The sequence below is a fragment of the Palaemon carinicauda genome, chromosome 29 (genome assembly GCF_036898095.1).
Source record: "Palaemon carinicauda isolate YSFRI2023 chromosome 29, ASM3689809v2, whole genome shotgun sequence".
Lineage (NCBI taxonomy): Eukaryota > Metazoa > Arthropoda > Malacostraca > Decapoda > Palaemonidae > Palaemon > Palaemon carinicauda.
In genome coordinates, this window is record NC_090753.1 from 58,665,009 (window position 1) to 58,682,508 (window position 17,500).

General features: G+C 39.7%; 1 protein-coding gene and 1 pseudogene across 1 annotated transcript in view; both read left to right on the forward strand.

Annotated features, from left to right (window-relative positions):
• Positions 1-17,500, forward strand: part of LOC137622602 (uncharacterized) — a 551,390-nt pseudogene that overhangs the window by 55,091 nt on the left and 478,799 nt on the right.
• The window catches only part of LOC137622146 (uncharacterized), a 37,025-nt gene that overhangs the window by 8,902 nt on the left and 10,623 nt on the right, over positions 1-17,500 (forward strand). Inside the window, exon 2 of the mRNA XM_068352581.1 lies at positions 8,732-11,536. Within this exon, the coding sequence (XP_068208682.1) occupies positions 8,732-11,536 (2,805 nt within the window). The remainder of the gene's footprint in view (positions 1-8,731; positions 11,537-17,500) is intronic.

The following is a 17,500-nucleotide window of genomic DNA, read 5'->3' on the forward strand; positions in this document are numbered from 1 at the left end:
TCATCACGGGTTAGTCGAAGGTCATCCTTGATACAGTCCATCCACCTTTGCTTTGGTCTCCCTCTCATTCGCGTTCCTTGTACCTCCATTCCCATCACTTCTTCTTTGTCCGCATCTTTTCCCACTTCTATGTGGGGTCGATGTTTCTGACCAGCTTTCTCCATCTACCGCTGTCCCACACTTCATCACCGGTTAATCCCTTTGATCGAAGGTCATCCTTGATCCAGTCCATCCACCTTCGCTTTGGTCTCTCTCTCCTCGTTCCCTGCACCTCCATTTCCATCACCCTCCTCCCAATATACTGTTCATCTCTTCTCATGACATGACCATACCACCTGTCTAGTTTCTTGGGTCTTATCTGATAGTTTTGTAACTCCTGTGGTACCCCTAATTACCTTATTCCGCATCTTATCTCTTCTTGTCACTCCACACATCCATCTAAACATATTCATCTCTGCCATATCCAGTTTCTTCTCTTCTGTCTTCTTTATTGACCACGTCTCCGCTCCATACATCATTGCCGGTCTCACAACGATCTTGTGTACTTTACCTTTCAACCTAACCCCTATTTTCCTGTCACATAGTACTCCAGGCACTTTTTTCCAATTCCTCCGTCCTGCTTGTATTCTGTGATTTATTTCGGCCCCCTGATCACCATCCTCTGCAACTGTTAATCCTAAATACCTGAAATTTTCAACTCTTTTCAATCTCCTTGTAAACTAACTTCCCCATTCTCCCCATTTTTTCAATCTCAAATAATCTATCTTTTTCCTGCTGATATTCAATCCTCTATTTTCCATTTCTCTCTTCCACTCCTCCAGCTTCTCTTCTACTACCTCTCGCCTAATGCTACACAGTATAACATCATCAACAAAAAACATACATCAAGGAGACTGATCTCTAATACTCTTTTCAATCTCTCTCCTTGTAAACTAACTTCCCCATTCTCCCCATTTTTTTTTCAATCTCAAATACTCTGTCTTTTTCCTGCTGATCTTCAATCCTCTATTTTCCATTTCTCCTCTCCACTCCTCCAGTTTCTCTTCTACTACCTCTCGCCTAGTGCTACACTGTATAACATCATCAACAAAAAACATACATCAAGGAGACTGATCTCTAATACTCTTTTCAATCTCTCTCCTTGTAAACTAAGAGCCCTCGGAAATGGGGGATTTAGAGGTCGTGACAACTCCATTAGGCCTGGTTTTAATGGTGTTTATGGCCCTATGAATTCTGTGGTTGCTCTTCACAAACTCTATTTGAAGGCTCTCTTTTATCTTGATTTATTCATTTTACGTTTGTGGATACAATTCGTTACCTACGAGGAAAATATGTATTAATAAAATCACACATACATGTGTGTATATATATATATATATATATATATATATATATATATATATGTATATATATGTATATATATATATATATATATATATATATATATATATATATATATATATATATATACACACATAAGTAAATACACGCGCACACACACACATATATATACTGTATATATATATATATATATATATATATATATATATATATATATATATATATATATATATATATATATATATATACACACACACAATGTATGCATGAGTTTGCTATATATACTCATTACTTATTGCAATTATAATTAAAAATATCTCCCCATAATCATTAAAATCTTGTTTTAATTCATTCAAGACATTGTTGTACGTTCTAGACCAGTGGTTCCCAACCTTTTAAACATGGTGACCCATTTTAGAATAAGCAATCAGGAAGCGACCCCAATCATTAAAATATCTTATATACACATTCTTTTTTTTTTAACAATAAACTGCCATATATTGCGATTATTGAATGATAGATTATCTGTTCGTGAAGTAACTATACATTCCTTAAATTCATGATTAATTTCCAATTTATTCATAAAAAAACTCCAAAGCTGCTACAAAAATTAATTATTTGTAAATCAATTCAAAATTATTAGAACACAAATTTCCAACATTATGTAAAGCGGTGTTTATGAGCTGACCTTAATGAGACGACTGGTATTGCAGTTTTTAGCTAGCAACTCTATCCTCGGCTCCATTGTCATCTTCCACATTTAATTAATTTCGGCATTTGTTTTTAAGGAGGACAAGTTGGGAGAAGTCTGCTTCACATAACTAAGTTGTTGGGAACGGCAATAAATTCCTTATTGCGATTTCTGATATTACTGGGAATTTTTGGAAACTTATTGCCCAAAATTCTTGTAGTTGCAGTTCACCAAACCAAGATTTAGCTTCAAAATTGTTTTTTAAGTCGATGAACTCTTCTTCTGCTGCTTCAGGGACCTCAGATACACTGGCATTGGAAGGGTTGATTGTAAGGGAGGAAGATTTGTAACATTCATCCTAAAAATAATTTCTTATTTGAACAGTAAGATTTTCCAACTGCTCTTGTATCAAGCCATATAAGTCATCGATTTCATTTGCCGCTTTTTCAACTAATTGGGCAAGTGTTGGGAACATAAACAATTCCTTTTGGTTAATTTTGGTGATCCAGAGTTCCAATTTCATTTTAAAAGACAATATCTTTTTCAGACAAAGATACTGTATAATCGTACTTTCCTTACCCTGTAATCCTGTATTCATACTATTAAATATCTCAGAAATGTTGACCTGGCATGCACAACGTAAATTCATCCGTTAATAATGATTCATATTCACTTGCATTTTGAGAAGCGAGAAATATTTGCAGCTCTCCTCTCAAATAAAAAAATCTCTTCAGGGCCTTTCCTTTCGAGAGCCCCTTTACCTCTTTTTGAAACAGTAGTGCTTCATGCGTTGAACTCATATCTCCACATAAAACTTTTAAGAGCCATGTTGCAATTGGCCTTGATTTAACGACATTTAATGCTTTAATCACTCGGTTAAGCACTTCTTTGAATGGTTCGGGTAACATCTTGGTAGCTAATACGTGTCGATGAACCATGCAGTGAGTCCCAATTACTTCTGGAGTCACTTTTTTAACTAGCGATTGAACCCAGACTTACAGCCGAGCATCGTAGGTGCCCCGTCAATATAAACTCCGCACAATTTCTCCCATTCGATCGAACGTTCTTTGAAGAAATCATCAGTTAAATAGAAAATATCAGCAGCAGTAGTTGAAGTTTGCAGAGGCTTACAAAACAAGAAATCTTCTTTATTTTTTTCATTTTATAATACCGAACATACACAAGAAGTTGTGAAAAGTTTGTCACATCAGTAGTTTCATCAAGCTGTTACATTAAGTTTCATAGTACGATGCAAACATGGATTGTTAAAGGGAACATTTTCTCCCGATTCATGACAGTATGATCCTAAGAACCACTCTAGGTACTCCAAGATAGGTATTATAATGAGTTTTAGGTGTCCGTGAGGTCAAAGAACTGAGCAAGCGAAAGATTGTTGGAGTCTCACCTACACGTGAGCCAACCCATTCAGTTATTTAACCATTGATGTAATGCTCTTGCAGGAACGATTTGAGTTCAGAAAGTATTGAATTCAAAATGTTTAAACATTCAGGAAATATAGACTCTTTGGTATGGTACCTATTGTGCAAACATGCAGCATATTCTATAAAGGATTTTAAGTGGTCTAATATACCAATAACTGTTACTGTTGTGTTACTCTCCTTGTAAAAAAAAAAAATTAACTGTCTTAACATGTTTTTTTTCACCTTATTTTATATAATATTCCCATTCAGCTCAAAATCGATTGGCGACCCCAGGCAACCAACAGGTTGGGAACCGCTGTTCTAGACAGAGACTGACTTTTCAGCTCCTCTGTCATCCTTGGCGAGGTAAAAAAAAAAAAAAAAGAAATCCTTGGTTGCGAGGTTTGTCTGGTGTGGAAGGCAAAAAAAGATAAACTCCAGTGATATATATATATATATATATATATATATATATATCCTATATATATATATATATATATATATATGATAAATTTTGCACATTTAGACGTGTTTTTCATATTCAAATAAGCCATATATATTTTTGATACATTAATGTCTGGATTCTCTTAACGACCTCGGGATCAGAGCCCCAGGCGAAATCACACAAAGACAAGAGCTTGGGTCGACAGCTCTTGTCTTTGTGTGATTTCGCCTGGGGCTCTGATCCCGAGGTCGTTAAGAGAATCCAGACATTAATGTATCAAAAATATATATGACTTATTTGAATATATATATATATATATATATATATATATATATATATATATATATATATATATATATATACATATATATATATTATAATTATAGTTTGCATGATTGTGGGGGATTACACTTAAGAATCTCCTAGCACGGTAAATACTTTTCATGTTAGTATAATTAAATTTTATCTTTTTTTACAGCCTCTAGTTATTTTAATGTTCCCTCACATTATATGAGAGCTTAGTATTCACTGAAATTATTCTCTGTTTTATTTGGGTTATGTATATAGTTACAGGTGTTGCTTTTCAATTATAGTTTATACATATCTAATTTCTTTCCGTCTGTTTATGTATTTCCCTGAACTTGGTTAATCATTAAAAATTGCGACGAACAAGTAAAGACAAATGTATAACAAATATCATAGATACTAATCCCATATTTATTATTGAATTGCATAAGTCTTTAACGTAATTAGAGTAAATTGAAACGAGGAAGATAAGGTAATGAACGAGAACTTGAACTGTAGAGATTTGTTAAAAATTAGAAGCAAGAAAGGTAACAGGATATGTGTAGAAGATTGGAAAGAGACTCAAGTTGGGAGAAATGTAAAAATTGGCTACTTAAACCAAATAATCAATTTAGAATTGGAGTATGGATGACGAAGGTGAGAGAAGTAGAGAAAAAATACTGGTATACTGTTCGTTGAGATGAGAATAATTGTTTTGTTAAGAAAATTGGAGTTCTCTTGCTTGAGGGTACACACGGGCACACTATTCTATCTTATTTCCCTTTCTCTAGTTTTGTTAAAGTTTTTATAGTTTATATAGGGAATATTTATTTTAATGTTGTTACTGTTTTTAAAGTATTGTTTTCCTTGTTTCCTTTCCTCACTGGGCTATTTTCCCTGTTGGGGCCCCTAGGCTTATAGCATTGTGACGAGCCTAGAGAAGGTTGTGACTCAAAGACAGGATGAAAGTAACTGAGTGAGTTAATTGTAGAACACTCTCCTTTATATACAAAATCTCAAAGCAACAAGAATTTTCATGTTGAAAATTCGACACTGTTACAGAGGAGAAAAGCAGACATGATTTTTCAGGTTCTTTTTAGTGCGAGGGGAGAGCGAAGATACACACACGGTTGGTACATGGCTCCCCCCCTAAAAATGACATACTGAACATGTTAAATAGGTGCCCTGAATCTGGAGAGGTAGTAAAAACTGCGCCGATTAGCGGCAGTGAGTGGCTGTAGAAGTCGTTGGTTGGGGCGCGAGCGAGTGGTGGATGATGGGTGGCTTTGTTGCCGCTCCGGCTTGTCACGGGGTAGGCGAGTGTGTCCTACGGCATTCATAGGCGTGTATGTCCTACGGCATTCATAGGCCTACGGCATTCATAGGAGTGTGTGTCCTACGGCATTCATAGGCGAGTGTGTCCTACGGCATTCATAGGCGTGTGTGTCCTACGGCATTTATAGGCCTACGGCATTCACAGGAGTGTATGTCCTATGGCATTCATAGGCGTGTGTGTCCTACGGCATTCATGTCAGCTTTGGTTGAAGTTGAATAAGTGTCCTCTTCGTCACGAGTGGAGGCGTTGATGGACGATTTGATGATCATGAAGTGGCTGTCCATAAAGGCGTCGGCTTTGGTCATCAAGTCCTTTATGGGTAAACTATCGACATCGGGTATGGCAGCGCGTACAGGTTTGGGTAAACGGCTTACCCAAAGGGCACGAAGTAGGTTCACATTACGAGGAGAGCCGTCCGCGGCCGGTTGGAAGCGAGTAATACTGGTCATTTTCCCGAAGGTGAGCGAAGCTCTTTGGTCCCCCAATGGTTGTTGAGAGAGCTGAAAATGCGTTACTATTCGGGCGGCTGGCGACGGCGAATATGGCTGCAGAAGGTATGCGTTGACGGCGTCATAGTAACGTTGAGAGGCCGGAGGCTGGTGGGAGGCGGGAGGAGCAAGTCACTCCGGGGTCACCAATGTGACGAGCCTAGAGAAGGTTGTGACTCAAAGACAGGATGAAAGTAACTAAGTGAGTTTATTGCAGAAAACTCTCCTTTATATACAAAATCTCAAAGCAACAAGAATTTTCATATTGAAAATTCGACACTGTTACAGAGGAGAAAAGCAGACATGATTTTTCAGGTTCTTTTTAGTGCGAGGGGAGACCTCTCAGCACTAAACAAGTTTGTCGTACAAACTTGCTTCAGTATGGAGACAGCGGACACGGTCAGACTTGCAGTGAGACCACAAGACTTTAGGTGCACTCTGGATCTGAAGGACGCGTACTTCCAGATCCCCATCCATCTGTCTTCCAGGAAGTACTTAAGATTCAGCCTAGACGGCAAGACCTACCAGTTCAAGGTGCTGTGTTTCGGTCTCTCCACGGCACCCCAGGTGTTCACCAAGGTGTTCACTCTGATCTTGTCGTGGGCTCACAGGAACAGCATCCGTCTCCCTCGTTATCTGGACGACTGGCTAATCCTGGCAGACTCGGAGTCGACCCTTCTGCGACACCGAGACAGGCTTCTGGAAGTTTGCCAAGACCTAGGGATCTTGGTAAATCTCGAGAAGTCCTCTCTGTGCCCTACGAAGAAACTGGTATACCTAGGCATGAAACTAGACACGATTCTCCACAAAGCCTTTCCATCAGACGAAAGGATAGCAAGGCTGAGGAAGGTAGCAGAATCTCTCCTCAGACGAGAAGAGCTTCCAGCCAAACTGTGGTTACGTCTCTTAGGCCATCTATCATCTTTGGTTCGTCTTGTTCCAAACGGCCTCCTCAGGATGAGATCCCTTCAGTGGCGACTGAAGTCACGATGGGATCAGGGAAACGATTCCCCGGACTTCCTAGTTCCCATAGGACCTTCGGAACGGGCGGATCTTCGATGGTGGCTGGATGACGAGAACCTACGGAAGGGAACAGATCTTCTCGTCCTCCCCCAGATTTGACTCTGTTTATGGACGCGTCAAATCAAGGGTGGGGGGCCCACATTCTGAACCAAAGAGCCTCAGGCCTTTGGTCAGAATCGGAAAGGTGCCTCCACATCAACCTGCTAGAATTGAAGGCCGTTTTTCTGGCTCTTCAACAGTTCAACAAACCCTGGCGGGCCACTCCGTGGTGGTGATGAATGACAACACCACAGTGGTGGCTTATATCAACAAGCAGGGAGGTACCTTCTCGCAGCAGCTATCCCATTTTGCAGTAGAGATTCTGAGATGGTCCGAAACTCGCTCGATCTCACTGTCAGCTCGCTTCATTCCTGGCAAGAGGAATGTCCTCGCCGACAGTCTTAGCAGGGCGACGCAGATAGTGAGTACCGAGTGGTCTTTGGATCCTCAGATAGCCAACAAAGTCCTGACTTTGTGGGGTTCCCCGACTGTAGACCTGTTTGCGACAGCCTTGATTTTCAGACTGCCCCTTTACTGCTCTCCAGTCCCGGACCCCAAGGCTCTCTGGCAGGATACATTTCAACACAGGTGGGACAATATGGACGTTTACGCCTTCCCACCTTTTTGTCTGATGAGAAGGGTGCTCAACAAGGCCAACCTATCGGTCAACCTCTCCATGACTCTCATAGCTCCGCTATGGCATCATGCAGAATGGTTCTCGGACCTTCTGCAACTCCTAACGGAACCCCCAAGAGAACTCGCTCCACGTCACGAGCTACTCAGACAACCACATTGCAACATCTTCCACAAGGCCGTAGCTTCGCTTCGGCTTCACGCCTGGAGACTATCCAGCAACTCCTCACGGAGAGAGGATTTTCTCAACAGGTTGCGGACAGGATTTCTCAAGAGTTCAGAAGATGGCGCCCAACGTGGGGCTCGAGTAAGAAATTTGGTTGCTGGTTGGTCTCGTTGAGTGTAGGATTGGCGGAGAGAATGACGAAAGTACGAGAATTTTCGAATTTATCAGCGTTGAAATTTTGTTTATAATTTAAGTTGTCCTTGAATTTTACCTAGTTTATATTTTGGTTTTGGTATTGTCATGAAACTGTCAATTCTAGGACATTCTTATGTTAGAGATTTGGAGCTTAGGGTTAATAGCTCAACAATTGTGATTGAACAGACATCTTTTGATGTTCAGTTTCTTGGTTTTCCTGGTGCCACATTTAATTACTTTTTGAATAATCTAGCTCTCCTAGAAGATGTTTTCACGCATAACCCCGATTATTTGTTGGTAATTTTAGGAGGTAATGATTTGAAGTCTCGTGTAGATTTGTCAGTGGTAAAGAATAATTGCAAAGAATTTTACAAGATTCTGAGATCCAGGTTACCAAGATCTTGTATAATTGCATCTCAAATTGAAATCTGATTTTATGAAAGGAGAAATCGGTTTGATAGCCCTTGCGTGGAAGAATTCAAGTTAATGAGGCGTTATCTCAATAAATTTATTAACAAGTTGAGTTTCAAGAATTACTTGTTCAGAGTAGAGGGTCCAGGTAGATTAGACAATAAAAGGTTATACAGGGACGCCACACATTTAAACTCTGTTGGGTTAGATCTGCTCTATAGATTGATTTGTGATTGTCTGAAATATTGTTTTAATAGCAATCGGCAGAGATGTCAGAATTATCGCTTTTGATAAATTCTCGGAAATACATCCGCAGTCAAGTGACTAAGAATGTCAATCGAATTGAAGATTGTAAATTAGGTTCAGAAGTTGAACGGCGATCACTTATCTCTAAATTTCATGGATTTGCTGAAGAGCTGAAGGTTTATAATTCTAAAATAGCTAAGTTATTATGGGCAGAAGAGGAAGATGAATCAAAATTAAATATTGAATTTGAAGCTTGTGAGAGCTACTTGGATAAAATAAACTTTTTTATAGCTACCCTTGAGGCTACTAAAGATTCAGTTCCTCCCCATTCTGTACTTGAAGAAGCTAGAAGCCTTTTGAAAAGCCCCACAGCTCCTTTACCAGCATTTAAAAGTGTAGAGGGAGAAAATATAGAGAAATTTCTTTCTGAATTTGAAGAGGTTATTAAAACCTTCAGGTACACTCAGAGAGACAAATTACTGCTGCTGAAGCAACAAGTGTCAGGTCGTGCATCCATACTACTCGATTCACTTGAAACAGACAAACAGACATATGAAGATGCAAAATTAATTTTAAGGTCTGCTTTAGCATCCCCTAGGTTTCAGAAGTTTACGTTAATAAAACAGTTGACAGATATGAAAATGCCTTACCAAACAGATCCATTTGCGTACGTTGGTCAGATGAAAAATTTCATGGAATCTGTTAAGTTGTTGAAAATGGAAGTGGACGATTTTTTGAACTATTTCTTTTGGAATGGCATGAACAGCACCTTCCAATCTCAGCTAGTAAATATTACCAATAAGACGAGGCCCTCCCTTTCAGAAATTAATGATAACATTTTTGAAGCATGTGAACGATATGCCATAGCATCTCAGAAAATTTATACAAAAGTTAAGAAGTTTCCCAAAACTTCAGAGACTGTTAATCTAGCCTCTAATGTGAATGTTGAAGGGCAGCCTACTAAGGCGAAATGCTCTTTATGTGCTTATGACAGAGCAACTGATGATCACCAAGTTTTCAAGTGCCCGGTTTATAATAGTAATAAGGCAAAGGTGGATAAGCTGAAAGAGATAGGAGGTTGCCTTAAGTGTGCCAGTTCCTCTCATTCTGCGGGTTTGTGCAAATTTAGACTTCATAAGAAATGCAGAGGATGTAATGGCTGGCATTTCACCTTTCTCTGCATTAAAAGAGATTCCCCAAAAGAAGAGGTGGTCAATGCTAGAAGTCTTAATAAAAACTCCAATTTAGTTAATGAGAAATCTGAAAAGGTTTCCACGGGGGTAGTATTTTCAGTGGATGCTCTTCAGTGCTATGGTAATAGATCTGCTCTACCAACTTTCACTTGTCATCTAGAGGACCATACCCAAATAAGAGGTTTACAAGACTCGGGCTGTCAGTGTAATTTTATTACGGATAGAGCGGTTAAGAAGATTCAGTTCAAAGTTTTGAGGAGAAATGTGAGTCTTACTGTTAATGGTTTTAACTCTGCTAAATCATATAATACAAAGGTTGTGGAACTGAATTTAAAATTTGGTCAGGAAAATTGCAAGGTGGAGGCCCTATGTGTACCTTATATAAATATAAATTTGAAGTTGCCTAATTTGTTCAGGGTGGCAAGCCATTTCTCTGCTAAGGGTTACACCCTTGCAGATAAACAGTTGCTAAATAATGGGGATGAGTTAAATAGTATAGATTTCATCCTAGGCACTAACTCTGCTCACTGCACTATGGCGTCAACAGTTAGGTTTGGACATGATAGTCCTTCAGTATACTTTCAAACTTCCTTTGGAGTGATGCTTCTTGGTAATGTTGACACAATGTTAAAAAATTTACATTGCCTTCCTGATTTAAATGCAGTTGAAACTTCAATTACTTGCAAGTCTGATGTTGCTCAGTTGGATGTAGGTTCTCTTGATTCCATTGGCCTTGGATTAGGTAAATTTAATGATGAATCTATATTGGAGCATGAGGAAATGGTGGTAGAAGCTAATTTTCTAGTTTTAAATGAGAACGGGGGCATAAATGAGCAAGCACTACAAAGGGCCACCGAGCAAATGTTGGAATACGACTGCAAAAGGATCCTTAATTATGATAAGGAAGAGAATGAGACATCTGTGGAACTCAATAATTCTCTAGTAAGATATGCACTTAACAATGCCACTGTTAATGAGGATGGTAGAATAACAATGCCTCTGCTATGGAACAGTAAGGTGTCACACTTACTTGGTAAAAATTATAAACTAGCTGAAGCAGTGTTAAAGTCAAATTTAAAGAAGCTTTGCAAAAGGGAGATGCATCTGAAACTCATGGATGAAGTCATTAAAGAACAAGAAAATTTAGGAATAATTGAAAAGATCCCAAACCTTAACCATTACCTAACTGAACATCCTGAACATAGTTTTTTACCCCACATGGGGGTGTTTAAACTTGATCGAGAGACTACAAAATGCAGAGTAGTATTTCTATCAAACATATTTGAGGCTGACCCTAGAAAACCCATGACAGTAAGCCATAACCAGGCAATTCATCCAGGGCCGTCGTTAAACCAAAAGTTAAGTTCAGCCTTGCTTCACTTACGATTTGGTTCGAAAATATTGTGCTTTGATCTCAAAAAGGCTTTTAATCAGATAGCACTTAGACCTTCAGATCAGAATAAATTACTTTTTCTTTGGGTTAGAAGTGTGAAGAAGAAAGATTTTTCCTTAGTTGGTTACAAGAATCTTAGATTGAGTTTTGGTTTAAGATGTAGCCCTACAATTTTGATGTTGAGTCTTTATAAGATACTGGTTTTGGATGGGGAGGATGATACTCAAGAGGTAAAAAATATGAAGAAATTGCTTTATCAGTTGTTTTATATGGATAATGGAGCTTATACATGCAAAAATTCGGATGCCTTGGAATGGGCCTATACTCGGCTAACAAATATATTTGCTCCTTATAGAATAGAATTGCAACAAATTGTCACCAATGATGGGCCACTTCAAGAAGTCATTGACTCAGACTGGGATCAAAATACACTAACAGAAGTTAAACTTTTAGGTTTGAAATGGAATAGGGAGTTGGATACCCTTTCAACTTTTCCCATTGTTTTGGAAGCTTCGGCAAGTACGAAGAGGTCCATCCTCAAGTCCATTGCTTCAAACTTTGATTTGTATAATATCAATGGTCCAGTATTTAATAGGGCAAGGATATTTATGCATGGTTTACAGTGTGATAAGTCATTAGGATGGGATGATATTTTACCTGCGGAAAAGCTAAAAGAATGGAAATGCATTGCAAGGCAAGCTAATTCTACGCCTGAAATTGTTGTTCAAAGATTTGTTGGGGAAAGAGATGGACAATACAGACTTCTTGCTTGTGTAGATGCTAGCAGTATGATATATGGAGCTGTTCTGTATATAGAGAACATTGATACTGGCCAAACAAATTTTTTATTAGCCAAAAACAGGCTGATAAACAGACAGTCTAATACTAAGTCCATCCCTTCCCTGGAGTTACAAGCCATTTGCTTGGGTGTGGAGTTGTTAATTGATTTGTATAAAGATTTAGGAGGGCCTGATTGCCTCGTTCCAATTGCAATAAAAAGTTTGGATTTGTACTCTGATAGTTTGGTAGCTCTTTCTTGGATCAATTCATATTCCTATAAACTGGATAAGATGCAGAAAAGGTCTGTATTTGTTCTTAACAGGCTACAGCAAATAGATAAGTTATGTGAAACGTTTCCTGTTAATTTTACTTTCATCACTGGAACTGCCAATCCTGGAGACTGCATAACAAGAGCCTTGTCCTATAAACAGTTAATTAATACAAACTATTTTTCCGGACCTCAACCTGATATCCACCAATCTATAGTCAGTCAAGATATTTTGAGAGTTACAGTTCCTAACCCTAGGGCTACCCTTGACTTCAAAGAGGAGAATGTTTTAAGTAATGTTTGTGCACAAGACCTTAGGGAGGACGTTGCTGAGCATCTAGTTTCTCCAAACAGATACTCTAGTTTCTCTCTCATGGTTAAAGTGCAAGCCAGGGTTGCCCAGTGTTTTGCCAAATGGAAAGCTACAGTTACAGCTAGAAAACTGAAGGTTCCCGTTGAATCTAATGATACAGGATTTTATGTGAAAGCTCTGAAGATGATCATATTGAAAGAACAAAAAATTCAGTTTCCTAGTGTGTTGTAGTATTTTGCATCCAATTCTAAACTTCTTAAGGATATACCTAATTTGGTAAGACAGTTGAATGTTTACCCAGATAAAGATGGAATTCTCAGAGTCAAAAGCAAGTTTGACAGGTGGAAAGGTAAACAGAGGTGTTGCTTCCCAATCTTGCTGTTTAACAGAAGTTCCTTGACAGAACTGATAATCAGGAGTCTTCATATAAAACTCAAGCATGCTGGTTATTATTCTGTTCTGAATGAGCTACGCAAGAAGTTCTGGATACCACAATGTTTTTCAGCTGTTAAAAGAGTGGTAAAAGATTGTGTCATCTGTAAAAGGTACAAGGAGCATACCATTCGGTTAAATCAGTCCCCTTACCGGGAGTTTAGGATGGATCCTTCCCAGATTCCCTTCAGTTATGTATATATTGATTATTTTGGACCATATTTTGTAAAGCAACAGGGTAGTAAGGTGAAGGTTTGGATTCTGTGTATGAGCTGTATGTATACAAGGGCCATTAATTTGAAATTATGCTTGGATTTGTCAGTCAAGGAATTTTTGAGATCATTCACTCTACATACCTTTGAACATGGTTTACCACAATTTGTAGTAAGCGATTTGGGGACACAACTTATTGCCGGGGCTAATGTTATTGCAGATTTTTTTAAAAGATCCTGATACTCAGTCATACTTTGAAGAAAATGGAATTAAACCTATTGAATTTGAAAATTATTACAAGGGTTGTAGCCAAATGGGTTCTTTAGTGGAAATTTGCATAAAAATGGTAAAACATCTAATTAACAAATCCATTAAAACAAATGTGTTAGACATAAGGGATATGGCCTTTCTTATATCTCAGGCAACTCATCTTATAAATCGTCGTCCCATTGCCTTTAAGGATGGTTTAAGGGATGTGCCTGATGAATCTGTACCTAGCCCAATAACTCCAGAAATTTTAATACATGGCTACGAGTTAACCTCTGTTAACATTATACCCGAATTGCAGTGTGATCCTGAATTAGATGGGGAGTATGACTTGAAAGATTCACCCTCAAGAATAATTGAGGACACTTACAGCAAGCTGAGGAAGGTAAGAGAGACCTTGATTAGAATTTATCATTCTGAATTTTTGACGACATTGATAAATCAAGCAGTTGATAAGACTGACAGATACAAGCCTGTTACCCATAAGATCATTGAAGCTGGAGACATTGTTTTGCTGAAGGATCCTCATACTAAGGCCTTAAATTATCCACTTGGGATTGTTAAGGGGGTGGTAAAGAATGACCTTGGAGAGGTGACCAATGCTCAGATTTTGAAAGGGAAGTCTGGTGAAGTTGTGAAAAGACATGTTACCAGCCTTATACCCTTGCTCAGGGATAAAGGTTGTATTAGTGGCATTGCTCCCTCTGTGAGACCCAAGAAAACTATAGCAGTGGACTCTAATTATAGGTATCCAAAGAGAGCAGCTGCCGTTGCTTCAGGATTAAGGACTAAGGAGATGCTCCTAGAATAAATCAAGAACTTCCTCAGATTTTCAAAGCCTAGAAAATCCGAGCTCCTTCCCTGGAGTGTTGGAAATTCTGTTTAATTAATGTTGTTCCTTTTGTTGTTGCTACAGTATTTGGTTAGCAAATCATATATTCCATTGTTTATTAATTTTCTTTTTGGGTAAACCTGTGTTATCCAGTGATAACTTATGCATTATTATTATTATAATTAAGGGTAGTTTACGCTTGAAGGGAAACCCAGCATATTGTATATTTTCGTTTTGACGGTAAATCCTTTGAAGCGTGAACTACTAAACAACCCTTTCGGAACTATCTGCTGGTGGTCTTGTTTTTTCCAGTAATACGAATTCTAAAGGAAACATCGCCAGCAGAGAGAAAGGGAGTTGAAAGAAGGTTTTCGTACTGGACGGACGGCTGGATATTACAGGAGTTAATTATATCCAGAGTTGTCGAAGTCATATAATGGAGGAGTAACATAAACTCACTTTTCTCCGCCATCCTGCACAAGACGAGACCAGCCATAAGCGTCGTAACATCAGGACACTATCTTGGCCAAATTTCCGAGGAATTGAATTGATAAGGTACGTCATTACGAAAGATATGCTGACTTCTAAAGTGATTCCCTGTCAATTTGTTTATCTTGTATAAATATTCCCTTGCTCGATTCCCAATTAATAAACCCTGTGGATTTGGTATTTAAACTATTCATAATTTATCACTGCTGTAACTTTGCGTGTTACCATATGAAAGTTTTTTTGGATTAGAGGCAGTTTTTACCTAATTAGCCTATGTTATGTTTACTTTACGCCGAAGTTTTGGGATCATTGGGCCTTTCGTGGTTAGGTGGTTGCCACGTTAAATTGGAGGCAGAATATGTAGGCTATATATTTTTCATTGCTCAGAATTCAATTTAATTGTAAAGTTAACTACTGAGTTTAGCGACTTGAGTGAAATAGCAGAGCTTGCGCTTTTACCTTAAAAGTCTTTATTTTCATTTTACTACAGTTATTGAATTGAGTGATTTAGCAAAACTTGCCTTTACCTTTTGAAAATAGTATTTCGTTTATGTCCTCAGGGTTTCTTGAAAAGCGAGGAGGGTAGGAGAAGGAAGACAGCATACCTGTAGTTACTTCGGACACAGGAAAATCCTTCTCTACGTCAACAAGCCCACCAGCAACCAGTTCTAAATTTAACTTCACATGAAAGCTCAACATTTCATTAAAGTGAACCTTTTTTAATGGACTTGTTTTATTCCTTCCATCGTACAATTTTCAAGAACACCTGCGAGAATCCTCTGCCAGCGTCTACCAGGCGAAGTGGAAAGTCTTTTGTGGTTGGTGTCGTGGAAGGGGTACCTTTCCGCTCGATGCCACTATTCCAACAATAGCGGAGTTCCTTGTATATCTTCGGGAGGAAATGCGCCTTTCAGTCTCGGCGGTGAAAGGCTATCGCTCAGCCTTAAGCTTAGCCTTCAGGCTGAAAGGAGTGGATATTTCCTCTTCGTTGGAACTTTCTCTACTCATACGCCACTACGAGCTTACTTGCCCCCAGTCGGAAGTCAGACCCCCTCCTTGGAACGTGGTTCAAGTGCTCAGGGCTCTGAAAAGAGCTCCCTTTGAACCATTACGCCAGGCGTCTGATCGCCTCCTAACGTGGAAGACGGTGTTCCTACTCGCGTTGGCCTCGGCCAAACGAGTAAGTGAACTTCATGGTCTCTCCTACGACGTTGCCCATTCAAGGGTATGGGGGGAGGTAACGTTCAAGTTCGTCCCTGAGTTCATTGCTAAGACTCAAAACCCTGGGTTGTCGGAGCCAAGATTCGACTTCTTCAAGGTAACGAGTCTACGTTCTGTAACAAGTGACCCAGACCTTCTGTTACTGTGCCCAGTCAGGAGTCTGAGGCGCTACCTCAAAAGAACAGCTGCAGCCCGTCCTCATGTGCAAGCTTTGTTTGTGAGCACAGGGAGGACAAAGAGGAGGGTCACCAAGAACTCCATCTCTTCATGGATTCGCAAGGTGATAAGCAGCACCTTGAATCCCGACTCTCCTCCGTCACGTCGTCCCAGAGCTCACGACGTCAGGGGTGTTGCTACTTCCCTGGCCTTCAAGAGTAACTTCTCTGTGACGCAGGTTCTTCAAGCTGGGGTCTGGAAACGTCAGACGACGTTCACAGCCCACTACCTGCAGGACGTGACCCACAGGAACCTCGATACGTTTTCTATCGGTCCTGTGGTGGCTGCAAAACAGCTGGTCTAACCTCAGGCTCCTTATTGGACAAGTAGCAGAAGGTTGAGGGCATTGTTACCCGGTTTTAGTCTGCGTGAATGAAAGAGTATGTCTGGCCCTTACTTCTTTCTTCATTCTCCCCTCTCTTGGGGATAGCGGCATCCTGGTCTTTGCGCAGCTGACCTCAACCTCTGCAGGTAAACCATGCTTCCTTGTGCTCCTAGTATTAGCCTTAATATTGTCGTGTCCCCCATACCCTGACGAGGTGGTATTGGGAACGTCCTAGCCTAGAGTTCCACATAAAGAACTCCAGGTCAACTGCCTAGGACGAGTCACGTTATTCTCCTTCACACACATCCTAGTAGGCCGTACGATGGTCAAACATGACAACGTGCGAGGGTTAGGGACTCCCGTTCCTTGAGTTCTACAACTTTGAATTGGAGTCCCCGGGTAAAGCCGAAGCCAGAAGCCTGAGGACTTTCCGCCCTTCCTAAGGGTAAGTCACCCCATGTAAATAGCGTGGTTTGTATTAGGTTACGGAACAAATGACAAATTTCGTAGATAATTTGTATTTTTCCTACCATACAAACCTTAGCTATTTACGCAAATGTTACCCGCCAGCCCTGACCCCCAAGTCAAGTCCTACCTTTAAGTGAATTGAGCTATTCACAGTGTGTGAGGGGGGAAGGGGTAGCTAGCTACCCCTTCCCTACCCCCCCCCCCCGCTAACTAGCGAGGGGGTAGTTAACCCTCGTTAAAATTTAATGGCTCGTCATTTCAGCTCCGCCAAAATAATACCCCATGTAAATAGCTAAGGTTTGTATGGTAGGAAAAATACAAATTATCTACGAAATTTGTCATGTTACGCCAATATGTAAATGTGTTTCTT